At 54.4% G+C, this 26,413-nt stretch overlaps 1 protein-coding gene across 2 annotated transcripts in view; it reads left to right on the top strand.

Moving 5' to 3' along the window:
* SYT12 (synaptotagmin 12) overlaps positions 1–21,752 on the top strand; it is a 28,234-nt gene extending 6,482 nt beyond the window's left edge. For both annotated transcript variants that reach the window (XM_050756734.1, XM_050756733.1), the window contains exons 2-8: positions 902–958; positions 5,712–5,905; positions 11,294–11,686; positions 14,820–15,035; positions 15,776–15,896; positions 16,940–17,073; positions 19,422–21,752. In XM_050756734.1, coding sequence (XP_050612691.1) covers positions 925–958; positions 5,712–5,905; positions 11,294–11,686; positions 14,820–15,035; positions 15,776–15,896; positions 16,940–17,073; positions 19,422–19,595 — 1,266 coding nt within the window. In that variant the 5' untranslated portion in view covers positions 902–924 and the 3' untranslated portion in view covers positions 19,596–21,752. The remainder of the gene's footprint in view (positions 1–901; positions 959–5,711; positions 5,906–11,293; positions 11,687–14,819; positions 15,036–15,775; positions 15,897–16,939; positions 17,074–19,421) is intronic.
* Positions 21,753–26,413: the final 4,661 nt, after the last annotated feature.

Genomic DNA, 26,413 nt, shown 5'->3' with positions numbered 1-26,413 from the left:
AGGGTGGGGTGGGGAAGAAACCATGCCAAGCAGTGAAAGGACTGATAATAGAATATTGCAGAGATGCAGCCTTTCTTTCCCAATCAAAATGGAAGCATTTGAAGGAAGGCTCCGGCTCAAGCCAGGGGTGCCTTGCTCTTATGAGTCGCCTACCGCGTCGCTGCTGGTCAGCCTGATGTTGTTAGGATGGAAATGAGCTGGGGTTGCAAATTTGGCAAATACAAAAACAGGTCGCCCAGGAGCATTGACGTTTTGGATGAACAATGGAAAAGATTTTGGTGTAGATATGTCCTATGGACTATTTGGGACACACATATTAAAAGCTGATTTGAAATTTGGCCGGGCACGGTGGCTCACACCTGTAATCTCAGCACTTTGGGAGACCGAGGCTGGTGGATCACATGAGGTCAGGAGTTTGAGATCAGCCTGGCCAACATGGTGAAACCCCATCTCTACTAAAAATACAAAAATTAGCCGGGTGTGGTGGCACATGGCTGTCATCCCAGCTACTTGGGAGGCTGAGGCAGGAGATCACTTGAACCCAGGAGGCAGAGGCTGTAGTGAGCCAAGATCGCGCCACTGCACTCTAGCCTGGGCAACAAAGAGAGACTCCATCTAAAAAAAGAAAAGAAGAAGAAAAAAGAAAACAAAGCAAAATCTGAAATTCACATGCCACTGGGCATCCTATGTTTTATCTGGCAATCCTGAAAAGAGTCTTAGAATGCTTGAAAAGAGCTTTAAACATCATTTCTTAAAATGCCAAGCCTCCCTTTGGTAGCACGCCCTTTATAGCGGAGTGTAAGCTCTGGATGACAGGCACGCGCGTGCCGGGAGGCCAGGACCTGGGGACGGGACGCTGACTCTCTGCAGCCCTATCCGCTTATTCTCTTTTCCCTTCCAGTCACAGTCACCACAGCAGGCACCATGGCAGTGGATGTGGCAGAATACCATCTGAGCGGTGAGTGCCCAGGGCAAGCCCCTCCTGGATCACGCCTACGAGACCCTTACCCCAGGCCTGGGTGGGAGGTGTCTGTGGGACATGAGTAATTTGTCCTTGCCATTATTGCCTTCACTGTCAAGGGCAGTCAGTGACTTGCCCAAGATCAGACAGCCCTGGGGACATCAAGCTTGGTCCAGTCTGCCATCTCCTCATCTTGCCACTCAAGTGACTCCTTCCTGTTAAAGTGACTTTCTCTCTTTCACTTGAGAGGGTCCCCGGGGAGACTCTCGTCCTGCTGCACCCTGGGGATGAGCCTGTGAGTCGGAATCCACTCACCGAGGCCTTTTGTGGAGGCTGTCAAGTAGCCAAGGGAAAATAAATCCAGGAAGGTCAATGTTAGATTCATGAGGCATTAAACTCAGAGACCACCCAGTCCGGAGACAGAAGCTATGGTGAGCTGAGATCACACCACTGCACTCCAGCTTTCCAGCCTGGGCGACAGAGTGAGACTCTATCTCATTAGGAAAAAAAAATAGAGGCCACCCAGTCCAGGGCCATTGCTCCCACCCTGTCACCCTGTGCCCCAGCAGGGAGATGGGAGCTGGCCTGGAGATGCCTCAAGACTCCAGACATACTCCTGCAGCCCTCCCCATGGACGGTAGATGGGGTCAGAGCTGAAACACACCAGCCGTCTTTTCTCCCTTTGTTCTTCTCCCCATTCACAGATGGGAGAAGTGAGGCTCAGAGAGTAACGGGGTCAGGACGTGCCCTCAGGTCTCCTGACTCCCAGGCCCAGGCTCCCCATCACTCCAGGTCCTACCCTAACACAGCCCCTGGGAAGCCCAGGGCTGATCTGAAGGGTGTGCCTGGGTTTTCCCATCACTTTTCACCCTCGGGCTCACAGGTCTAGTCCCCCACACCCCACCCCCTATCTGTATGGCCTTGGGCAAGTGGTGAAACCTGAGCTTCTACTTACTCATCTGTAAAATGCAAACGATGAGCCTTGCCTCAGGGCTGTTGGGAAGATTTAGAGAGCTGATGGATGTGCAGCGCCCAGCACAGTGCAGATGCCACTCTCCCAGCGCCAGGGCTTTGCACATGCTGTTCTCCTGGCCTGGAGTTGTTCCCTGCCTCTGCCTCTGCCTCTGCTTGCCTGAGTCCTGGGGCCTGGTGTCAGAGTTACAGGTGCAAATCTGGACCCAGTCTGTCTGGAGGCAGATCTTTCCTCTGTCCCTCAGCTTCCTCATCTGTAAAATGGGGAAAGCAATAGAACCAACCTCACAGGATTGCCTTGACTGGATGGGTTAATATATGTGACGTGCTTAGAACAGGACCTGGCAAATCATAAATAGTAAGTGCTTCATAAGGGGAGTTATTCCTCCTCCTCCTCATCCCCCTCGTTTCCGGTCTTAGCCTAGACCCCACTTCCAATATCACCCAAAGACTGGTATTCTGGCCGGGCGCGGTGGCTCAAGCCTGTAATCCCAGCACTTTGGGAGGCCGAGACGGGCGGATCACAAGGTCAGGAGATCGAGACCATCCTGGCTAACACAATGAAACCCCGTCTCTACTAAAAATACAAAAAAATTAGCCGGGCGTGGTGGCGGCGCCTGTAGTCCCAGCTACTCGGGAGGCTGAGGCAGGAGAATGGCGGGAACCCGGGAGGCGGAGCTTGCAGTGAGCCGAGATCGCGCCACTGCACTCCAGCCTGGGCGACAGAGCAAGACTCCGCCTCAAAAAAAAAAAAAAAAAAAAAAAAAAAAGACTGGTATTCCATAAAATCAGTAAACAAATGAATGTGAATTGTCATTTCATGCCACCTTCCTGGGGCTTTTCCTTCTGTGCCCCCAGCCCTGCCCCCTTTTCTGCCACACCGGGCATGGGTTTCATCCTTCAGCTCCCAAGAGCCTCAGGCACAGGGGAGCCTGAACCTGCTTTGCCACCTGGCTGTACCCACAGCCTGCTCGGAGACCTTGGGCCTCCGGTCCTGCCCTCTGGCCAACCCCCGGCTACCACCCAGCCGTGCTGTGACCCTGTTCCCAGGACTCCCAGAACATGCCAAGCCTTGGCAGGGCAGGGCCCGGGAGCCTCTGTGGATCTCTTTGTTACGGGTGTATTTAGCCCACAGGTGACATTCTGTCAACAGGAGCAGGAGGAAGGAGGGTTTCTTCACGGCCCTTCCATTATCATTACCCATTCCGTCTGTTTTCCCCTGGTCTGCCCAGCGCGTGACTATGTGCTGCGTTACTTTTACACACATCACAATTGTGTGATTAGACCGTGTTGGGGATTCATTTTTTTTCCTCTCTTAACAATGCCAGAAATGTGTCTCTGCATTGCCACAGTGCCATCCTAATGACCTCAATTGTCATGCTCAAAGGCCAGTGACATTTCCTCCCAAGACAGTGCCACCAGCCCTCCCTGGCCCCCTCGGTGGGACCTTCAGGCTGTTTCCAGATTTCTGCTGTTATAAATACAGCCTCGATGACTCATCCCAGACATAAAACTTGTTGGGATTTTCCCTTTAGAATAAATTCATCAGAGTGGTTCCGCTAGATGGGGGATGTTCTTGTCATCTGCATTTTCCAGACAGAGTCTGAAGCCCAGAGGTGCTGGGTGACTTGCCTGGAAGCCAAGGTACCTGTGCCCGGCTCTGCCGTTTCTCACCGATGGCCTTGAGTGGAGAAACAGATGTGCCCGTTACCCTTCCTTGGTCTCAGTTTTCCTCTTTTAGAAAGTAGGGCCATGGCCGGGCGTGGTGGCTCACACCTGTAATCCCAGCACTTTGGGAGGCTGAGGTGGGCGGATCACCTGAGGTCACGAGTTCAAGATCAGCCTGGCCAACATGGTGAAACCCTGTCTCTACTAGAAATACAAAAATTAGCCGGGCGCGGTGGTGGACGCCTGTAATTCCAGCTACTCGGGAGGCTGAGGCAGGAGAATCGCTTGAACCCAGGAGGCAGAGGTTGCAATGAGCTGAGCTCATGCCACTGCACTCCAGCCTGGGCAACAAGAGCGAAACTCTATCTCAAAAAAAAAAAAAAAAAAAACAGAAAAGAAAAGAAAAGAAAGTAGAGCCTCACAGGGTGCTTAGTGCTGGGAGGGCGTCAGGGCTGGAGGCCAGTGAGTCAGTGCTGTGGATCTGGCTAAAGGTGGCTCAGTAGTCAGCAGGGCAGCCTAGAAGGGCTGCCCCACTGTGTGCTCCATTCCAGTGCATCTGGGCTTCAGGGCAGCAGTGATGAGGAACTTCTCTAGCCCCAGGTCCCCTCCCTCCCTCCCCCAGGCACTCTGCCCACTCTGGGCTTTTTATACCCCTCTATTCTTCCTGCCCTTGACTTCCAGCTCCTGTTGCTGTGGCCTGGCACACTTCTTGCCCCTCCTGATATCTCGGCTTACATGTCCCTCCTCCGGGAAGCCTTCCTGGGCTGCTCCCATTCCCAGTACGCTGATTTGTCTATTTATTTGCCTGCCCCACACCACCCCCTAGATTGCCAGCTACTTAAGGACAGGGACTTGGCCTGGGGCTGACTTAGCCCTGGCTACCTGTGCCCATAGGCTGCTGGCGCACCAGGGTGGGTGCTCAATGGATGTGCAGTGATCCATCTCCAGCCCTGAGATGCCCTTCGCGCCTCTCTCCACTTTGCTGCAAGGGAACTGTGCAGGGTTGAGGCCGGGTGGGGCAGTGGTTACCCCGCTTGCTTTGGGGTCAGGCTGCCAGAGTTGGAGTCCCAGGATCACCCCTTCTGGGCTCTGTGACCTTGAGCAAGTTCTTTAGTCTTTCTGTGCCTCAGTTTCCTCACTTGAATTGAGACAGACACAGTACTAAGAACAGTTTAGAGAGCTGTGTTTGCCAGCACTGTGACCTGCAGAATGAATCCCAGTGTCTCCTTGGCTTCCTGTGGGGAAGCAGAGCCAGGTTTCCTAGGAGAGGGAGGCAAAACCTTGGAACGTGTGTGGTCCTGCCTCGTGCCAAGCACGGTGCTGGGGAGGACGCGCCTGCCACAGTTGAGGGGGTTGTTAATTTCCGTTTTCGGGGGCAGCAAGGCTCAGAGAGGGAAGGTTATTGACTCATCAGCAGAGCAAAAGCCTCTGAGCATCCGGATTTGTCTCCGAGCCCTGCACAGCCTGCAGCCACCTCACTTGTGGGTGAGTTGTTTGTTTGTTTTGGTAAGAGATTCACGGAGAGATGAGATTCACATACTGCACAATTTACCCACTGAAAGTGTACAATTCAGTGGTTTTTAGTATATTGTGTGACCAGCCACACAATCCATTTTTAGAATATTTTCATCATCCCCCAAAGAAACCCTATTTCTCCCAACTTTCCAGCCCCTGACAGTCACTAATCTACTGTATAGACTGGTGTCAATTCTGTCTACGTAGATTTGCCTGTTCTGGATATTACGTACACCGGCTGATCATCCTCAATCCAAAAATCCAAATCGAAAATCTGAAATTTTTTGCGGGCCGACATGATGCTGAAAGGAAATGTCCATTGGAGCATTCTGGATTTCAGATATTTGGATTAGGAGTGCTTAACCTATAAGTGTAATGTAAATATCCCCATATCAGAAAAAACCTGAAATCCAAAACACTTCTGGTCCCAAGCAACACGGGGAAGTGTATGTCTTGTTCGACATGGGATCTCCAGCACCTAGCACATAGTAGGCATCCAATAAATATCCATTCAATGAAGAAGTCAGTGCTGCTCCCCGGGTGGGGGTCTGTATCCACTAGGAAGCCCTAATGAGAGGCTGCCCTTGCCTTGCAGTCATCAAGAGCCCCCCTGGCTGGGAGGTGGGTGTCTATGCTGCAGGGGCCCTGGCCCTGCTGGGAATCGCAGCTGTGAGCCTGTGGAAGCTCTGGACGTCGGGGAGCTTCCCCAGCCCCTCTCCGTTCCCCAATTACGACTACAGGTACCTTCAGCAGAAGTACGGCGAGAGCTGCGCGGAGGCCAGGCAGAAGGTGAGGCTTCTGCTCCTGCAGGTGCACAGCGAGTGCAACCCCATGCCCCCACATCCACTCAGATCGGCCTTCAGCCCCTCTCCCTCCCCTCCATCACCGCCTCCTCCTGGTTGATGTCCTCCTTTGAAGGGGAGTAGACCTCCCTCCTCCCCTTTCACATCTGCACCTTTTTTTTTTTTTTTTTTTTTTTTTTTTTTTTGAGATAGAGTTTCCCTCTTGTTGCCCAGGCTGGAGTGCAATGGCATGATCTGGGCTCACTGCAACCTCTGCCTCCTGGGTTCAAGCGATTCTCCTGCCTCAGCCTCCCAAGTAGCTGGGATTATAGGCGTGCACCACCATGCCCAGTCAGTTTCGTATTTTTAGTAGAGATGGGGTTTCACCATGTTGGTCAGGCTGGTGTCGAACTCCTGACCTCAGGTGATCCATCTGCCTCGACCTCCCAAAGTGCTGGCATGAGTCATCACACCGGCCTGCTTTTGAACTACTAACGTCTTCTTTCTTTTCTTTCTTTCTTTTTTCTTTCTTTCTTTCTTTCTTTCTTTCTTTCTTTCTTTCTTCTTTCTTTTCTTTCTTTTTCTTTCTTTCTTTTTTTTTTTCTTCAAAATGCTCCTTGTGGAGGAGGGCTACCCCATAGGAACGTGTCCAGAGTAACCTGATATATTTATTTCTTCTTTCTTTCTTTTTTCTTTTCTTTTTTTTTTTTTTTTTTTTTTGAGACAGGGTCTCACTCTGTCACCCAGGCTGGAGTGCTCTGGCACAATCTCAATTCACTGTGACCTTCACCTCCTGGGCTCAAGCAATCCTCCCACCTCAGCCTCATAAGTAGCTGGGACTACAGGCGCAAGCCACGATGCCTAGCTAATTTTTTTTGTTTTTTGTAGAGACAGGGTTTCACCACGTTGGCCAGGCTGGCCTCAAACTCCTGGGCTCAAGAGATCTGCCCGCCTCGGCCTCGAAAAGTGCTAGAATTACAGGTGTGCACCACCGTGCCAGGTCCTTCTCTTTTCACCTCCCTTGTAGCTGAAGCATTTTGACATACTGTTGAACACACATCATAAGCATTATTTTAATGGCTGTAGGAGATTCCTTTTTGTGCATGTGCCATGATTGACTAAATGTCATGATAAATAATGCAGTGGATGTTCTGTATGTAAAACTTTGTCTTCATTTGGGATAGTGTACTTTGGATGGATGTCCACATGTGGAATTGTTGTATCAGGGGCACACACATTCTTAGGGCTCTCACTATACGTTGCCGAATGTTTTATCATTTAACACATGGCAGAGAATTTTCCGAATTTCATGTAGAGTTCCAGAAAGCACAGCCAGAATCTATTACCAGATTAGAGTCCCTCATGCTCACTCACTTAAGGTGTCTGGGGGGACTATCTCACATGCTGTTGGGGGAGTGTAAATTTGAAAAAATTTTTCCAGGCCTGGCGTGGTGGCTGACGTCTGTAATACCAGCACTTTGGGAGGCCGAGGTGGGTGGATCACCTGAGGGCAGGAGCTCAAGATCAGACTGGCCAACATGGTGAAACCCTGTCTTTACTAAAAATACAAAAATTAGCTGGGTGTGGTGACACATGCCTGTAATACCAGCTACTCGGGAGGCTGAGCACGAGAATCACTTGAACCTGGGAGGCAGAGGTTGCAGTGAGCCAAGATTGTGCCACTGCACTCCAGTCTGGTTGACAGAGCGAGACTCTGTCTCAAAAAAAACCCCGCTTTTCCAAAGAGCATTTCGGCAACGCTTGTCAAAAGCCTTCAAAGGGGCCGGGCGCAATGGCTCACGCCTGTAATCTCAGCACTTTGGGAGGCCGAGACGGGCGGATCACGAGGTCAGGAGATCGAGACCATCCTGGCTAACATAGTGAAACCCCGTCTCTACTAAAAAAATACAAAAAACTAGCCGGGCGAGGTGGCGGGCGCCTGTAGTCCCAGCTACTCGGGAGGCTGAGGCAGGAGAATGGCGTAAACCCGGAAGGCGGAGCTTGCAGTGAGCTGAGATCACGCCACTGCACTCCAGTCTGGGCGACAGAGCGAGACTCCATCTCAAAAAAAAAAAAAAAAAAAAAAAAAGCCTTCAAAGGACTGACTGGGCGCGGCGGCTCACGCCTGTAATCCCAGCACTTTGAGAGGCTGAGACTGGTTGATCACCTGAGGTCGGGAGTTCGAGACCAGCCTGACCAACATGGAGAAACCCCGTCTCTACTAAAAGTACAAAATTGGCCGGACGTGGTGGCACATGCCTGTAATCCCAGTTACTTGGGAGGCTGAGGCAGGAGAATTGCTTGAACCCGGGAGGTAAAGGTTGCAGTGAGCTGAGATCATGCCATTGCACTCCAGCCTGGGCAACGAGAACAAAACTCCGTCTCAAACAAAACAAAACAAAACAAAACAAAACAAAATTAGCTGGGCATGGTGGCAGGCGCCTGTAATCCCAGCTACTCAGGAGGCTGAGACACGAGAATTGCTTGAACCCAGGAGCCGAGATAGTGGCAGTGCACTCCAGCCTGGGCAACAGAGTGAGACTCCATCAAAAACAAAAACAAAAAACCTTCAAGGGACTGTGTCCTCTGAGCCAGGATTTTAAGAAAGCTATTCGATACTGCAGCATTTGTATTTCTGAAAAAGTAGAAACAACGTAAGTGTCCAACAGTGCGAAAGAGTGAATTAAATTATGATTATCTGCTCAATGGAAAATTGGGGAACCATGAAAATTATGGTAAGCAGCCAGGTGCAGTGTCTCATGTCTGTGATCCCAGCATTTTGGGTAGCCAAGGCAGAAGGATCTCTTGAGCCCAGGAGTTGGAGACCAGCCTGGGCAACAAAGCAAGATCTCATCTCTACCAATAAATAAATAAATAAATTAGCCAGATGTGGCTGGGCGCGGTGGCTCATGCCTGTAATCTCAGCACTTTGGGAAGCCGAGGCGAGCAGATCACCTGAGGTTGGGAGTTCGAGACCAGCCTGACCAACATGGAGAAAGGCCGTCTCTACTAAAAATAGAAAAAATTAGCTGGGTGTGGTGGGGCATGCCTGTAGTTCCAGCTACTTGGGAGGCTGAGGCAGGAGAATCGCTTGAACCCAGGAGGTGGAGTTTGCAATGAGCTGAGCTCATGCCACTGCACTCCAGCCTAGGCAACACAGTGAGACACCATCTTAAAAAAAAAAAAAAAAAATAGGCCGGGCGCGGTGGCTGAAGCCTGTAATCCCAGCACTTTGGGAGGCCGAGACGGGCGGATCACGAGCTCAGGAGATCGAGACCATCCTGGCTAACACAGTGAAACCCCATCTCTACTAAAAAATACAAAAAACTAGCCGGGCGAGGTGGCGGGCGCCTGTAGTCCCAGCTACTCGGGAGGCTGAGGCAGCTGAATGGCGTGAACCCCGGAGGCGGAACTTGCAGTGAGCTGAGATCCGGCCACTGCACTCCAGCCTGGGCGACAGAGCGAGACTCCGTCTCAAAATTTAAAAAAAAAAAAAAAAATAGCCAGGTGTAGTAGCTCACGCCTGTGGTCACAGACACTTGGGAGAGTGAGGTGGGAGGATCGCTTGGGCCCAGAAGATTGAGGCTGTGGAGAGCTGTGATCGCACTCCACCCTGGGCAAGTGAGACCCTGTCTCAAAAAAAAAAAAAAAAAAATTATGGTAATGAAGGCATGGAAGATGTTTGTGGTATAAAAGGTTCTTGTTTTCTCAAATCCCAAGGTCAATTTAAGGAAAATAAAAATATTTATTTATTTATTTGTTTTTGAGCCGGAGTCTCACCCTGTCGCCCAGGCTGGAGTGTAACGGCGTAATCTTGGCTCGCTGCAACCTCCGCCTCCTGGGTTCAAGCAGTTCTCCTGCCTCAGCCTCCTGAGTAGCTGAGATTACAGGCGCATGCCGCCACACCCAGCTAATTTTTGTAGTTTTAGTAGAGACAGGGTTTCACCATGTTGGCCAGGCTGGTCTTGAACTCCTGACCTCAGGCGATCTGCCACCTCAGCCTCCCAAAGTGCTGGTATTACAGGCGTGAGCCACCGTGACTGGCCAAGGGAAAAAAAAAATTAATATTTGGGTGAGCGTCACCCAACATGAAAGCTTCCTGTGTTGTAAAATTCCCTTGTGGCTGCTCCATCATCTCTTGAGTGGCTGGCTTCTGGTATTCTTACCCGTTCTTCTTCTGGGACACTTACGGTGCTAGCTGTTTTTCCTTTTTCTAAACATCACTGCAATCGACAACTTGACGTATGGAATTCTGTCCCTACAAATAAACATGTTAAGAAAAAGTTGAGGGGCCAGGCGCGGTGGTTCACGCCTGTAATCTCAGCACTTTGGGAGGCCAAGGCAGGTGGATCATGAGGTCAGGAGTTCAAGACCAGCTTGGCCAACATAGTGAAACCCCGTCTCTACTAAAGATACAAAAATTAGCTGGGTGTGGTGGCGGGTGCCTGTAGTCCCAGCTACTTGGGAGGCTGAGGCAAGAGAATTGCTTGAACCCAGGAGGCAGAGGTTGCAGTGAGCCAAGATTGTGCCACTGCACTCCAGCCTGGGCAATGCAGCAAGACTTTGTCTCAAAAAATAAATAAATAAATAAATAAATAGTTGGCCAGGTGCAGTGGCTCACGCCTGTAATCCCAGCACTTTGAGAGGCCGAGGCGGGCAGATTGCCTGAGGTCAAGAGTTTGAGACCAGCCTGGCCAACATGTAGACACCCCGTCTCTACTAAAAATACAAAATTAGCCAGACGTGGTGGTGCACACCTGTAATCCCAGGTCCTCAGGAGGCTGAGGCAGGAGAATTGCTTGAACCCAGGAGGTGGAGGTTGCAGTGAATCGAGATGGTGCCACTGCACTCTAGCCTGATGACAGAGTGAGACTCTGGCTCAAAAAAAAAAAAAAAAGTCTCGTGTACCCCTAGGCTGGGCACGGTGGCTCAGGCCTGTAATCCCAGCACTTTGGGAGGCTGAGGTAGGTGGGCAGATCACCTGAGGTTGGGAGTTCGAGACCAGCCTGACCAACATGGAGAAACCCTGTCTCTACTAAAAATACAGAATTAGCCAAGCATGGTGGCGCATGCCTGTAATCCCAGCTACTCAGGAGGCTGAGGCAGGAGAATCACTTGAACCCTGGAGGGAGAGGTTGCAGTGAGTCAAGATCGCGCCATTGCACTCCAGCCTGGGCAACAAGAGTGAAACGCGGTCTCAAAAAAAAAAATAAATAAATAAGTGACATGAAATAATATTAAACAAGGACCTTCCTAGCTAAGGGATGCAGGGCTTCTGTGAAAGGGGAACTTGGAGATTCGAGAATGAACAGGACTTACTCATCTCTTTGACGTCTCCCAGTGACCCTGCCTATGGCCCCCATGATGCTCCCACATCCCTCTTTCTCATCCCCAGAGAGTGCCTGCCTGGAATGCCCAGCGGGCCAGCACGCGGGGATCATCCAGCCGCAAAGGCAGTCTCAGCATTGAGGACACTTTTGAGAGCATCAGTGAGCTGGGGCCTCTGGAGCTGATGGGCCGGGAGTTGGACCTGGCCCACTGTGGGACCCTCCGGAAGTCCCAGTCGGCCGACTCCCTGAACTCCATCTCCTCCGTGAGCAACACCTTTGGGCAGGACTTCACCCTGGGCCAGGTGGAGGTGAGCATGGAGTATGACGCTGCCTCCCACACCCTGCACGTGGCGGTGCTGCAGGGCAAGGACCTCCTGGAGCAGGAGGAGGCCAGCTTCGAGTCCTGCTTCATGCGCGTCAGCCTGCTGCCCGACGAGCAGATCGTGGGCATTTCCCGGGTAAGTGGGGCTTAGGGTGGGGCACAAGGGTGCTCTGGGCTCACTAGACGCCTCCCAGGCAGACAGGGCGGTGGGGCCCGGCAGGATCCCAGGAAGGCACTAGAGCGCAAATATGGATGCTGATCCTAGAGCTGAAGCTTCAGACGGTAGAGAAAGCTCCATACAGAGCCGGGAGGTGGGGGGCTCCACCTGAAGGCTCCCATTGTGTGGCGTTCTTAGCTCTCCTGCTAGGTGAATACAGAGTGTGGCAACTGTCCCTGTCCACATCTGCCCTGTGTCAACATGGGGTCCCAGCAGAAAAGGGATGACATGCTCAAGAGGGCTAATTTGGGGAGAGCTTAATAACAGGACTGTCCAGGTACAGTGACTCATGCCTGTAATCCCAGCACTTTGGGAGGCCAAGGTGGGAGGATCGCTTGAGCCTAATCAGGAGTTGAAGGCCAGCCTAAGCAACACGGCAAAATTCCTTCTCTAACAAAAAAAAAAAAAAAATTTAGCTGGGTGTGGTAGTGCCAGCTAATGTATAGTCCCAGCTATTCAGGAGGCTGAGGTGGGAGGATCACTTGAGTCCAGGAGGTTGAGGCTGCAATAAGCCACGATTGCACCACTGCACTCTAGCCTGGGTGACAGAATGAGACCCTATCTCAAAAAATAAAAATAGGGGTGGGCGCAGTGGCTCACACCTGTAATCCCAGCCCCTTGGAAGGCTGAGGCAGGTGGATCACCTGAGGTCAGGTGTTTGAAACCAGCCTGGTCAACATGCTGAAACCCCATCTCTCCCAAAAATACAAAAATTAGCCAGGCATGGTGGTGCACACCTGTAATCCCAGCTATTTGGGTGGCTGAGGCAGGAGAATTGCTTGAACTCAGGAGGCGGAGGTTGCAGTGAGCCAAGATCATGCCACTGCACTCCAGCCTGGGCGACAAAGTGACTCCACCTCAAAAATAATAAATAAATAAATAAATTTTAAAAATGAAAATAACAAGAACGTTTAGAGTGGCGCAGATGGGTTGTGAGGCGACCTCAGGGATGGCATGGTACCCTGGAGGGGTGTAACAGGAGGGGCGGTCCCACTCTAGATCTGAAGGGATGAGGGGAAGGTGAGGTTACTGGGCCCAAGAGGATAGAGGGCCACCTTTTGTGGAAAGGGCTACCTTGGTGGGAGCTGCGCCCTTTGGCCAAGGGACATGGTCGTCCCGCAGCAATACTGCAGAGAAGGACCTCCCTCCCCCTCCAGTTTCCTTCTGGTGACCTCCACTGGTTGACCTGACCAGAAGCCAAAGGCCAAGGGAATCTGTTGACACAGCCCATGGAGGTCAACTCTCAGGGCCAGAGCAGAGTGGGGAAGGGTGAAGAATAAAGCGTGAGGGGCAGGGAAGGCACCCAGTCCCTTAGGCTACCCTCCACACATCCCTGTACCTCACAGAGCCAAGCCAACAGAGCCACATCTGGGCTGAAGGATGGGGATGGCCTGTGACCAGAGTGCAAGGAGGGCGTGTTTAGGCAACACGTTGGGGTGGCCCAGCTTCTGAGAGTCAGTATAGTAGGCGATTAGGAGCAGGACCCTGGAGCCTGATTGCCTGGCTTCAAATCCTGGTTCCACCTCTTCCTAGCAGTATGACCTTGGGTAAGTCAGTTTAGCACCCCATGACTCAATTTCCCCATCTGTCAAATGGGCATCATGGTTATTGAGAAAGAGATGGGTTAACGTATGTGGAGTTCTTAGCCCAGCCCGGGTCAGTGCCCCATAGGTTGGCTCTCAGAACCGTGCAGAGCTCCTGTCGTGCCCAGCCATGTTGCCTGTGGTCTGGGCTGCCTAGAGGACTCTGGGTGGTTCAGGACGCATTCCTGGAGAAGGGTCATTGGCAGACAGCAGCCACCACAGCCTGATGTGTGCTGAGAACCTGGTTCACAGAGCCTAGCACAGCCATGATTCTCTCATTAGCCCCTGAGGCCAACAGGACGGATTGTTAGGGCATCTTACAGAGGAGGAAACTGAGGCTCGGGAAAGTGCTTTGCCCAAGACAACCCCAGTAAGGAAGCAGGAGGTCCGGGACTCGAACCCAGGGTTCCATCCTCCTCCACCCATGTGCGCACAAAGCACATGTTCAGAGAATGGCTGGTTGGGGAGCCCAGGCCCCCATGAGCAGGGGACAGCTGAGAGGCTAATTTAGCCGAAGGAGGGACAGGTGGAGCCAGATCATGACCAGCCTGAATGCCGAGGTCAGGAGGTCAGGAGGCCAGGTGGGCTTTATCCCTTGGAGGCCAGGAGCCCTTCAAAAGCAAGGGGTTGTGTAGGGAACGTGAGCACTGTGAGAAGAGCCTTTCCATGCCCAGGCAGTGACAGAAGAGTGTGGTCATGGTGGCTGGTGGCCCTGGGGGATTTATTCTGGGGAAGGCAAGCTTCCCAGCATAACAGCCTGGGCAATCCCACAGGGGGTGCTGCCCCCAGGCTAGGCAGCCCCTCAGCCTCAGGCAGGGTCCAAGGATGAGAACGCCTTTCTTTAAATATCGCCAGGCAGTGACTAAAGCATCCCCCCCCATTCCCCAGAGACAGTGCCCGCAATGCACCTTCCCGGGGGCCCGCCCACGACTTCCTGGGAGGAGGCCAGTGGCGCCCACCAGGCAGGACTGGGCTTGGAAACCGAGTTGGCCCAACCTCGCCTAGTCCTCCCTTCCATCCACCCATCCAGCCTACGGTGTTCAAACAGTCCTGGGCCAGGCTCTTCAGGAACCTGGGACATCAGTGGCTCGTGACTCCACAGACAACTGTCCCACTCCACTGCTTGCCTGGCCTAGGGCTAGACTCGAGCAGATGCAAGAAAGATGGAGACCACCTCCTCCAGGGCATCTGGAGGGTTCTGGGGTGCCACGGGCACTGAGGACAGAAATTAGTTGGGATCAGATTGTGGGAGCTTCAAACGCCAGGCCGCTAGATTGGCCACCACTGAGGAGAGGACAGGAGGCTTTTAAACCTTCAAGGCTGAGCCACCAAAGGAAAGATTGGCATTGAAGGTGTCATGACAACAGAGCGAGGACTCTAGCCTGGGCCTCTGGACTCCCTGTCCAGTGCTCTCTCCCTGCTGCGGCCTCTCAGGCCCCTAGCGCCCTCCATGGCCCTTTCTCCTGCAGATCCAGAGGAATGCCTACTCCATCTTCTTTGATGAGAAGTTCTCCATCCCCCTGGATCCCACAGCCCTGGAGCAGAAGAGCTTGCGGTTTTCTGTATTTGGCATCGATGAGGATGAGCGCAACGTCAGCACGGGGGTGGTGGAGCTCAAGCTTTCTGTGCTCGACCTCCCGCTGCAGCCCTTCAGCGGCTGGCTCTATTTACAGGACCAGAACAAGGTAAGTGACCCGCCCCGGCCTACTCGTCCGCCTCGGAAGAGCGCGCACACACATACACTTCCATTAAGGGACTCCATCATCCTCAGCAATGGCCCGAACCCCAACATCATTAGGAGAGCAGAGAAGAAGACCAGAGCCACGTCTGAGGAAACCGCTTACTGCAGGCAAATTTCAGAAACATCCCAACCCCTGTTTACAGCTCTTCTGCTGCTTTGCCACCAAAGCTTCAGAGGCTCTACCCCTACTGCGCTTCTGCTAGAGAAACATTCCTCTGGCCTTAGAGGGGATGATTTCAGACAGAGGCCAAGCTGCACTGTAGTTTTGTAATTGTAGGAATGTTCACAGAACATCATTGCTGTTTAAGCAAAGAATCGAATTCCATTCCACTTGGATCGCTGCGTATTACTACCGCAGAGTGTTTTCCTTGGCCTGCAATGACGGAACAAAACTACATTTGATAGCTACATTTGACAGGCCGCCTCTGGCCTTTGGTCCCAGGCAGGGCCCACACAAGGTGGAAGGGAGGGGTGGGACATGCTCCATGCAGTGGCGGGGGGTGGGTGGCTGTCCCTTTCTCCAGGCTGTCCCTGCCAGCCTGGAGCCCTGTGCTGAGGGGCCCCCGGTGCAGCCACTTCTCTGTGGAGAAGGAAGCCTCAGCCTTTCCCTGGCAACCAAGGCCTTCCCTGGACCCCTCAAGTCGGGTGGAGAGAAGCCCTCTGAGCCACCCATCTGTCCCCCAGGCTGCCGATGCTGTGGGGGAGATCCTGCTCTCCCTCAGCTACCTCCCCACAGCCGAGCGCCTCACCGTGGTCGTGGTTAAGGCCAAGAACCTCATCTGGACCAATGACAAGACCACAGCGGGTAAGGCCCAGCAGGCAGCCCAGCTCCCCCATGTGGCTCAGTGGAAGCTGTGGCCCAGCTGCTGTGCTGTGGGCACCTGGAGGCATCAGCAAGTGTGGGACACAGTGCCAAGGTTCCCCTCAGCTTTGCTGAGCCCAGAAGTCGTGCAGATGGGTAGGGGGTGGCATGGGCACAATTAATCCAACGGGGGAAACATGAGATCCCTGGAGGGTGGCAGGGGCCCCTGTGAGGGCAGAGTGAAGGGGGTCAGAGTGATGGGGGGTCTGAGGGCAGGAGGCAGCACTCAGGGCTGGGGGCACTGGGCAGGGAACCAAGGTGGGCATCTGTTTTCTGGAACTGGAATTCATGATGGAGGCTCCATTCCCAGAGACAGGGCAGTACCCCAGACTCCAAAAAGGGACCAGGGCCATGGGGTTGAGGTGGGTGCCAGGCAGGACCTCATGCCTTAGGTCTGCAGGAGCCCCCAGTCCCTCAGTCCCTCTCAAAGCAGTGACCGTGGAGGCAGCTGTATTCTGGAGAACTGAAGACAGGGGGCTGGGGGAGCCTGATCTATTGGGAGTTGCAAGTCTTGGGACGGCGCGGGGGAGCGGGGGAGGGGCCAGCTCCAGGCAGGTGCAGCAAGGACACTCCGTGGGCAATAGGTGATGGGCAGACGGCAACTTGTTATTTCAGAGCCGCACACGGTTGAGTCAGGCTCTGCTATGCGGGCGCCTGGTGACTCAGGGCTGACGTCTGCACTCGGGCCATTTATAGAAGGAACACGGTAGGGCTGCTGAGTTCCCCCCAGCATCCTAGGAGGGGAGCGCGTGGGCTGTGAGGCAGCTGCCTGAGCACAAAGCCCAGCCCTCACCTGACATGCTGTGTGAGCCTCAGTTTTCTCATCTGTGAAATGGGAAAAAAAATAAAGGACCAAGGGCGGGGCTGCAGGAGGTCACGGCAACAGCAAAGCATTGAGGAGTTTGGAGTCGGTGGGTGGAGCCAGACTGGGCAGGGCTGTGGTGAGTGAGTGTGACGCTGGCCCTCACTGCTGCACCTGCCCACAGACCCCTTCGTCAAGGTATACCTGCTGCAGGATGGGAGGAAGATGAGCAAAAAGAAGACAGCTGTGAAGAGGGATGACCCCAACCCGGTGTTCAACGAAGCCATGATCTTCTCAGTGCCAGCCATTGTGCTCCAGGTGAGGGGGGCTGGGGGACGGGAAGGGGCCAGGTCACCCCAGGGCTCTGGGGCTGCCACATCTCTCCACCTTCACTTCTCAGGGCCCCTGCAGGGGTAGCAGTTTGCCTCCAGCCATCACTTTCTAGCAGTTATTGAGTGCCACTGGGGCCAGCCCTAGGGTGGGTGCTGGGGACACAGGCACAGCTTTCTTGGTGCTCACAAGGGACAGGCAGGAGAGTCCCTAATCCACTAAGAGTGTCCTAGACTCCCGCAGTCAGGTGAGAGGGCTTCCTGCAGGAGGGGATACCCAGCTCTGAGGGAGGACCATTCCTGGTGGAGGAATTGCAGAGGGCTAGAGAGGAGCTGGGGTGAGCCAGGCACCCACAGTTCCTGCTCTGAATCTCCCAGGCTCTATTTCAGGGTTCTGCTGAACTCCTCAAGTTCCCGTGGTCTTCAAAAGGTGACATGCTCCAGGGAGACCTCTCCCAGCAGGGACATCACAGACCACGGGTGGGAGCACTGCAGAGGTTAGGGCTCGGGCCCTGCTTGCATGCCTCGGAGGATGGGGCTCACACCACCTTCCGTCACTATCTCTAGCCCTCCTCCGCACTCCTGACAATGAGAAAGTCCTTTGTGCCTTGAGCCAAAACCTGCCTCCATAGCCCCAGGGCTATACAGAACCCGCCTAATCTCCCCCAACCCAGGGACCCCGCCTGTACGTAAAGGCCCAGAACTCTGCCTCGCTCTGAGTGTTCCTAACCCAGGCACATCCCAGCATCTCTGGCCCATCCTGGGTGTCGTAGCCTTCGCCTGCCACCCTCGTGGGGCAGGCTGCCCGTGTGTCCTCTGCCTCCCCCCGGGTGTCATAGTGCCACTTCTCCACAGCCTCTAAAAGCGAGAGACTTCTGGGGACCATGTGGGAAGAGGGGGAGGAGAGAGATCGGGCTGGGTCTGAGTTTCAGCTCCCACTCTCATCTCAAGCACGGTCCCTCCTGTCCTCGGTTGTGAGTGCAACGTGGTGATATCAGTAATAGCATGTTCTGACTGTGCGCAGGTTCTACACAGTTCACTCATTTTGTTTCCGAAAGAGCCCTATGAGATAGAAACCAATTTTTTTTTTTGAGACGGAGTCTCACTCTGTCGCCCAAGCTGGAGTGCAATGGTGTGATCTCAGCTCACTGCAACCTCCGCCTCCTGGGTTCAAGCGATTTTCCTGCCTCAGCTTCCCGAGTAGCTGGGATTACAGGCACCTGCCACGACAGCCGGCTAATTTTTGTATTTTTAGTAGAGTTGGGGTTTCACCATGCTGGCCAGGCTGGTCTTGAACTCCCGACCTTAGGCGATCCGCCCACTTCGGCCTCCCAAAGTGCTGGGATTACAGGTGTGAGCCACTGCGCCCGGCCCCAATTTTTTTTTTTTTCCTTTGAGACAGAGTCTTGCTCTGTCACCCAGGCTGGAGTGCAGTGGCATGATCTCGGCTCACTGCAACCTCCGCTTCCCAGTTTCAAGTGATTCTCCTGCCTCAGCCTCCCAAGTAGCTGGGATTACAGGCAAGCACCATGATGCCCAGCTAATTTTTGTATTTTTGGTAGACACAGGGTTTTACCATGTTGGCCAGGCTGGCCTCGAACTCCCGACTTCAGGTGATCTGCCTGCCTTGGCCTCCCAAAGTGGTAGGATTACAGATGTGAGCCACCGCGCCCGACCAGAACAAATATTATCATCACCATTTCACAGATGGAGAGGCTGAGGTAGCAAGAGCCCAAGTCACTGCCCAAGGTCACACAGCAAGGAAGTGGAGGCCAGGCATGGTGGCTCACGCCTGTAATCCCAGCACTTTGGGAGGCTGAGGTGGGTGATCACCTGAGGTCAGGAGTTCAAGACCAGTCTGGCCAACATGGTGAAACCCCCATCTCTACTGAAAATACAAAAATTAGCCAGGCATGATGGAAGGCGCCTGTAATCCCAGCTACTTGGGAGGCTGAAGCAGGAGAATCGGTTGAACCTGGGAGGCAGAGGTTGCAGTGAGCCCCTGTACTCCAGCCTGAGCAACAGAATGAGACTGTCTCAAAAAAAAAAAAAAAAAAAAAGGAGGAGGGGGAAGTGGGGAGGCCGGCATTTGAACCCTGGCAGGCAGGTGCTGCCGCTGTGGGGGGAGGCAGCAAAAGAAGCCTGAGGGTCTAGTTCAAACTCTTGCCTGCCATTTATTTGCTGAGTGACCTGGGGCAAGTCTCCTCACCTCTTAGATCAGAAGTGAGGATTCAGGGAGCCCCCACTGGGGCCTGACATTTGTAGCCTTGAACCCAGGAGCCAAGAAGTGCCTCTGACTGCTCCTGGTCCTCAGCACCCATGTTGCCTCTTCCTCAGGACCTGTCTCTCCGCGTGACGGTGGCTGAGAGCAGCAGCGACGGCCGTGGGGACAACGTGGGCCATGTCATCATTGGGCCATCAGCCAGTGGCATGGGAACCACACATTGGAACCAGATGTTGACCACGCTGCGCAGGCCTGTGTCCATGTGGCACGCTGTCCGGCGAAACTAGCAACCAGGGCGGGCCAGGTGGGCAATGGAGCTGCTGGAGCCTGGTAACCACTCGGCTCTGTCTGATGCCCTCTCCATAGCCCAGCTGGAGCCGTGAACACTGGGGTCCCCTGGCAGAGTCCTCATGAGCCATCCTGGTCTCTCTGTCCAGATTGCAGCAGAGGAGTGGGCGTGGCTTTGTGTCCAGGGCCCCAGGGTCTTCTCCTGCTGAGGACCAGCTGTGGCTGGGCCAGGACAGAGGGAGGGCGCTGGGCACTGGACAGCTGTGCTCCATCTCAAGCTCCCTTAACCCTGCTCCTCCGGGGAGGCCAGCTGCCAAGCCGGGCTATATTCTGGAACCCAGCGAATCTTGGGGGCCAGGCACTGTGCTAGGCACCAGCAGGAGTAACACGAACAAACCTGGCCCTTAGGACATCAGGAAGACAAGCTCCCCTGCCCCTGAGGATCTGCTCAGTGCTGATGGCAGCCCAGCTGTGTGGACTCAGGGGCTCTGAGGGCTGGGGAAACAGGAAGTATCTCTTTGACAAGGTAGGAGCTGCACTTGGAGGGGCAGGGAAAGAACTGAGCATGTTGCAGGCAGCAGGCCCAGCCTGAGCTATGGCAGGATGTGAACTTCCCATCACAAATGCAGCCCTCAGCCCACTGCGGTGGATACAAGGAAGGGCCTCTCTCAGGGCCAGAGAAGAGACCAAGAGACCAAGAGACCAAAAGACCAGGCCCAGGCAGAAGACTGCTGGCCACGTGGAACACTGGCTCCAGAGTTATTCTCTGTGAAATCTACTCCCCGGACCTCAAACATGGCAAGAACCAGAGGTCCAAAGAGGCCCAGACACAGGTTGTTGTGCTCAGTCCTGCGCAAACCAGGCCCGGGCTCTGCAAGCATTTGATGCCCTTCCAGGCCCACTGGGAGAAAGACGCCTCAGGCAGGTCTCAGCCTGGGAGGTGGCAGGGGTGGGGCAGAGAGAATACTGGCTGCAGAGGTCTTGGTGGGCTGCAGGTGCCTGGGAAGATGTGGTGGACAAGGAGGCTCTCGGGCTGGACCTTGGAGGGGTGGCAGCGGAAGGACAGCCCAGGTGGCTGAGGCCTGATGGGAAGCCAGGAGAGGCCAGGGTGGAAGGGCGGTTTGAGGGACGCCAGGATAAGACTGAATGCCAGGCTAGGAAGGAGATGGCTCTCAATCACAGGGCGGGGGGTGCCCCCGACACTGGGTCTCCTAGCTTCTAGTTCCCGAGAAGCGAAATCTTAGAGGGGGATTCTTGGGCAAGTAGTTTCTTGCGGGTGAGTGCTCCAAGAGAAACTTACCAGAGCCAGAAAGGGAGCTGAGGCTGGAGGGAGGAAGACAAGCAAGTGTGGCTTCAAGATCATCGCCTTGGCCTGACTGCTGTGGGGGCAGGGGCCTGGGCTGTGAGAGGCACCCTGGGGCTCCCACCCAGAAGCAGAGGGGCTGGGCTATTGCACCTTTACTGGCATCAGTCTTTGGTTACCCCCAGCTCCAGTGGGAGGAGAGCAGGCAGAGCTTATCGTCCCCAGCCTGGCATCCCACAGTCCCAGGAAGCCGCTTCTTGCCTTCATGGCTGAGTGCTGGGAAGGTCTGAGCTCACCCAGGCCAGCAGGTGGGGTATCATCTGCTCGGTGGGGCCACCCACAGGTGACAGCATGGACCTTAAGGCTGGCTGCCCCTGTTCCTTGGTCCATAACTGGTGAGCTATGGCGACCCAGGCCAACCAGTTATCCCCAGTGATATGGGGGGAGGAGGGGCTGGAACAGGGGCCCAGGGAACTGGAGGCAGGATGGTGGCTCTCCCCACCTGACACAGCCATGGCCCAAGCCCAAGGCCAGGCTGTCTACCCTGTGGCCACAGCAGGAGGTCAGCCCAGGGCCAGGAAACACAAGGCTGGATAAGGCTTTGTAGCCTGGGATACCCCAACTCTCTCTGACCCAGTGGCTGTGCAGTGCAGGCCACTGACCCCCCTGCCCTCTCCCTACTCTCCCTCCCCCTGACTGCATGACATGTTAACTGTGTGCCCAGGATGGCCGTGGTGGGGACGGGGTATGCCGACTGGAATGATTCTAGAACCAAAATAAAGCTGGGGCGGGAAGAGGGGGCTTCCAGGGAGCCCTGCTCGGCCCTGAATCACCTTCGTCTCTTCTCTAGGAATCAGGGACTCAGGCCTCCTATGGGTTACTGTGCACCCTCCTTCCTGCTACTGGGTGCCCAGAGGGGAGTGAGCCCCATGTCTGCTGAGGAGACCATTACAGGGACCAATGCAGGCTGGGCATGGTGGCTCACACCTGTAATTCCAGCACTTTAGGAGGCTAAGGTGGGTGGATCACTTGAGGTCAGGAGTTCGAGACCAGCCTGGCCAACATGGCGAAACCCCATCTCTACTAAAAATACAAAAATTAGCCAGGTGTCGTGGCACGTGCCTGTAATCTCAGCTACTCGGGAGGCTGAGGCAGAAGAACTGCTTGAACCTGGGAGGCGGGGGCTGCAGTGAGCTGAAATCGCGCCACTGCACTCCAGCCTGGGCAACAGAGCAAGACTCAAAAAAAAAAAGGTCTTTAAAAAAAAAAACAAAAAAAAAACAAGGAAAGACCAATGCATCAGACTCCTTGGGAAGCTCAGAGGAGCCACTGAGCCAGCTCTGGCAGGAGAGAGTAGGATGACAGGGAGTATTAAGGAAGGCTTCCTGGTGGTGACACCCAGCTGAGGCTTCAGGGCCAGAAGGAGGAGATCAGGTAGACATGGCAGGAGAAGCATTCCTGGCAGGGAACCGCATATTCAAAAGGGCACGAGGGAGCAAAAACTTGGCCAGTGTATCCATTTGGCCAGAACAAAATGAGGGGGGTGGGAAGAAGGAAGCCAAGGGGGAGGCCTGAAGGGGAGAAAGGCCTTCCACATTCAGCAAATGCTGGTGTTCAGCCCGCAACACTTCAGAGTAGATGCTGCTGCCATCCCCTTTTTTGCAGATGTGGAAAAAAGCTCAGAGAAGTTAGGTAACTAGCCCAAGACCACACAGCCACAGAGCTGGGACTCAAGCTCAGCCTGTCTAGTTACAGAGCCAGTGCTCTGAATCACTCAGCAACAGCGCCCCCTTCCCCAGCTCCTCGAAGGTAGTGCTGAAGGCATAAGAGAAACCCCCCTGGGTCCCTGGCTGCTGGCTTCCCCTCCTCACCCCTGGAAGATCACAAGCGTGGGACATTCAGCATGGATAGGGATGAGCTGATGGAGAACTCCCAGCAGCTGCCGGGAGGCCTGTCCACCGCAGGGACTGACTCTGAAGAGCTTCTGAGGCAACCAATGAGATGGGCTGTGGCAGGAGCCTGCAAGGGGTCAGAGACCAGGGAGGGCTTCCTGGAGGAGGTAGAAGCATGAGAGCTGGCCTTGCAGCAGGGGGACTGTACACATGGAGGAGGGAGGGGGTCTCAAACTGCCTGAGCAAAGGTGTCACAGTGTGTGGGGAGACACAGCTGGGCTGAGGCTTGAGAGGCCAGGTGGGGTTGGGCTGTGGAGGCTGTGCGTCCAAGCTCAGGGAGAAGCTCCTTGTCCTGCTGGCAGTGGGGAGCCATGGTGGAGTCTTGAGCAGGAGCAGGTCCGAAGGAGGGAGGGGTCACTCTAAGAAGCTTTGGAGGTGACACGGAGGGACATCAGTGAATGTTACCCTCACCGGTGAGTGGTAGGAGGGGCAGGCAGGAGGCCTCTGAGCTGCCTTTAGGTTTGGGTTCATTCAGCAGGACTCAAACCAAGGTGCCTTCCTGGAGAGAAGCCAGGACAGCCCAGGCTCTGGGAAGCTGTCTTGCCTTCTTCTCCTCTCTTGTAATCTTCCCAACCTGTTTCCCTCCTTTCTCGGGCCACCCCACCTCCAGGGTCACATCCCTCCCTGCCCCTTCATCTCCCCTCTTCCAGCCCCAGCCCTGGGCCCGTGGACATGCCTCCAGGGTCCCAGGCCCCCTCTGTCTGGGAGCCCCATCGAAGAGGACAGGTGTGGAGGTCTCTGACCTGCCCAGCAGCATTGCCTGGGCCAGGCCTGCATGTGGGAGAAGCAGGGCAAGTCACTGCATCACGGTCAGCAGCAGCTCCACGGTCAGCAGCAGCAAACTCCAAACTTCCCTTCCTCTCTCCCATCTGTCTGTGCCTGCAGACCCCCAAAGGGACCAATCAAAAAGCTAAGTAAGCACCAAGATGGGGCCACCAGACTTCCTCTCTCTCCACCACGCCCACCCTATTATCAGCCCTCACGTCCCACCCTGAAAGATCAATAATGATTTGGCAGGGAGAGGAAGCTGGGGCAGGAGAGCACGTCCCCGTGGCCTGGGGCCCCAGTTAGATGGCAGCCAGGCTGGAGCTGTCTGGGCAGGCTAGACAAAAGGAAACCTGGGAGCACAGGCCCTCTGGGTTCCACCTGGCGTAGAGCTGAGTCTGTTACTCACTTGCTGTGTAAGTTCCTTCCCTTCTCAGGCCTCAGTTTCCCCATTTGAAGAATGGGGGTGTTGGATAAGATGGCCTCTAAAGAGCCCTGTACCTCTGACCTTTGGAGATTCTGTGTGTATGGACTCTGGAGCCCAAGGGCCTGGGCCCAAATCCCAGCTCCTCTGCTTACCATCTGTGGGACCTTGGGCAAATTATCCGACCTCTTTGGGCCTCAGTTTCCTTACTTGTCAAAGGAGGATAAGAATTGAACATACTTCATAGGATGGCATGAAATGACACTTGCCAAATGTCTGGCACAGGTAGGTGCTCAGTAAATGTGAGGTCAAGGCTTTGGGTGGAGGAGTTCAGGCTGAGGGCAAGGGCTCTTGGGATCCGATATTTCAGATGAAAGAAAGTGGGCCAAGGCTGGGCGCAGTGGCTCACACCTATAATCCCAGCACTTTGGGAGGCCAAGGCGAGTGGATCACCTGAGTTCAGGAGTTTGAGACCAGCCTGGCCAACATGGTGAAACCCCGTCTCTACTAAAAATACAAAAATTAACTGGGCGTGGTGGCAGGTGCCTCTAATCCCAGCTACTCGGGAGGCTAAGACAGGAGAATCGCTTGAACCTGGGAGGTGGAGGTTGCAGTGAGCTGAGATCGCATCACTGCACTCCAGCCTGGGCAAGACTCCATATGGGGAAAAAAAGAAACATAAGGAAGAGAGCAGAGGACAGGGGATGCATGCAGAACTAAGGACTTCGGGAGCCACACACCAGGGCCCCGTGCACCCTGCCAAGCCACTCCAAGGGGAAAGACTGTATCTCTCCCCTTCACTCAGCCATCCACAAACATCCCACACACCCAAGTCCAGAACCCCAAGCAGGGAGGCAGCCCCTGGTGATGACTGCGCAGGGAGCTGAGCAACCACATGAGGGCAGTGGAGACGTGATCAGGACCGCACAGGATTTGGCCTTAGGATGGGGGTGGGCTGTGAGAAAATGGGGACAGGGGTGAGGCCAGGGGGCCTTGGAGTAGGCAGAGGCTGGAGAGTGGTCACCTGTCCACACATTCCCCATTCATGTCACATGTGGTATTCGTCATCAATGCAAGCATTTGTTCTTTTATTCATTTCTTCACTTTGTTTCTTCTTGTAAGTCAGCCCCTCTTCCGTCCATCCTTCCTTCTTTCCTTCCTCTCTTCCTCACTCTGCTCTTCTCCTCCTTGTCCTTTTGGTTTGTCTGGCCAGGCGATCAACTGGACATACCGTCCTGAGCCACAGCTGGGTGCCAGCCCGAGAGAGGCACTCCTCTAGGGGGTACAAGTGAGCCTTGACTCTTGCCCTTGAAGGGTTCAGGGCAGCAGGCCACGGTGCTGGGCTCCCCACAGATCTGGGCCTGGGGTTGGTGGGGCCTAAAAGGGCCTAAGTCACCCACAGGTTGCAAGTCCTGAGAAGCCTCAGTAAACACTAAAAACAGTAAACAGTACCCTGGCCAGGCAGACTGTGTGACCTGGTCCACCACTCTAAAAATAAATTCCAGGAAAACAGTACAGTCCCAGGTCCAGCAATGTCTGAGATTCAGGGACATTCCCTGCCGACTAGAGCCAATTTCTGTGGCCTGGTGACTAAGTTCCCTCTTGCAAGAGCGTAAGCATAGTGGGGGGTGGGGGGCTCGGGGGCGGTGAGGCTGGGGCAGATCGAATCCTGGCGGTGTCCTGCTGGCCTAAGACACCCCTCTGCCTCTCTCGGAGGTTCAGTTCCCAAATCTGTAAAATGAGGGGAAGCAGGTCATCTGCTTGGTTGACGTCATGGTCTGAGAGCTGAACAAAATTGCAATTGCACAGATGAGGTGTGATGGAGGGAGACAGCCTGGCTTTGGGGTCACACCTGGATCCAAATTCTAGTTCAGCCTCTTACTAGTTGTGGATCTTAGTCAACAACTTAGCCTCTCTGGGCCTCAGGCTCCTCATCTGTGAAATGGAGCTAAGAGTCCCTACCTCCTAGGGAACAGTGCCTACACGTGGCTTGCAATCCATTAATGGGTGCTGTTATTATTAGGAAATGTTCAGTGAAACTGTACAGCATGACAGACATCAAGTGTGTCATTACAGAGATTATCCCTATAGCAACCAAGGCCAAACGCCTCTGCCTGACTCTCGGCTCCCTCCACCCCCAGTCTGGCCCCACCTGCCTTCCAGCCTTGCCACCCAAGGCCTGATGACAGCAGCAATGGGGAGGATGACGCTGACAGCTGATCCGAGGGGGTGGGGCCCCTCTCACCACTCCTTGGGGCGGGGAGCCCTGCTCAGGAGCTACCTGCCCAGCCCGGTGTCAAGTCACTGCCCAGCCCTATGGCAGTTTCGGGGAGGAAGGGGCACCTGGAAGGCAGAGCTGTCCTGGGGAAGCTC

This window comes from Macaca thibetana, chromosome 14 (genome assembly GCF_024542745.1).
Source record: "Macaca thibetana thibetana isolate TM-01 chromosome 14, ASM2454274v1, whole genome shotgun sequence".
NCBI classification, from domain to species: domain Eukaryota; kingdom Metazoa; phylum Chordata; class Mammalia; order Primates; family Cercopithecidae; genus Macaca; species Macaca thibetana.
This window is presented reverse-complemented; position numbering and strand designations above follow the sequence as displayed.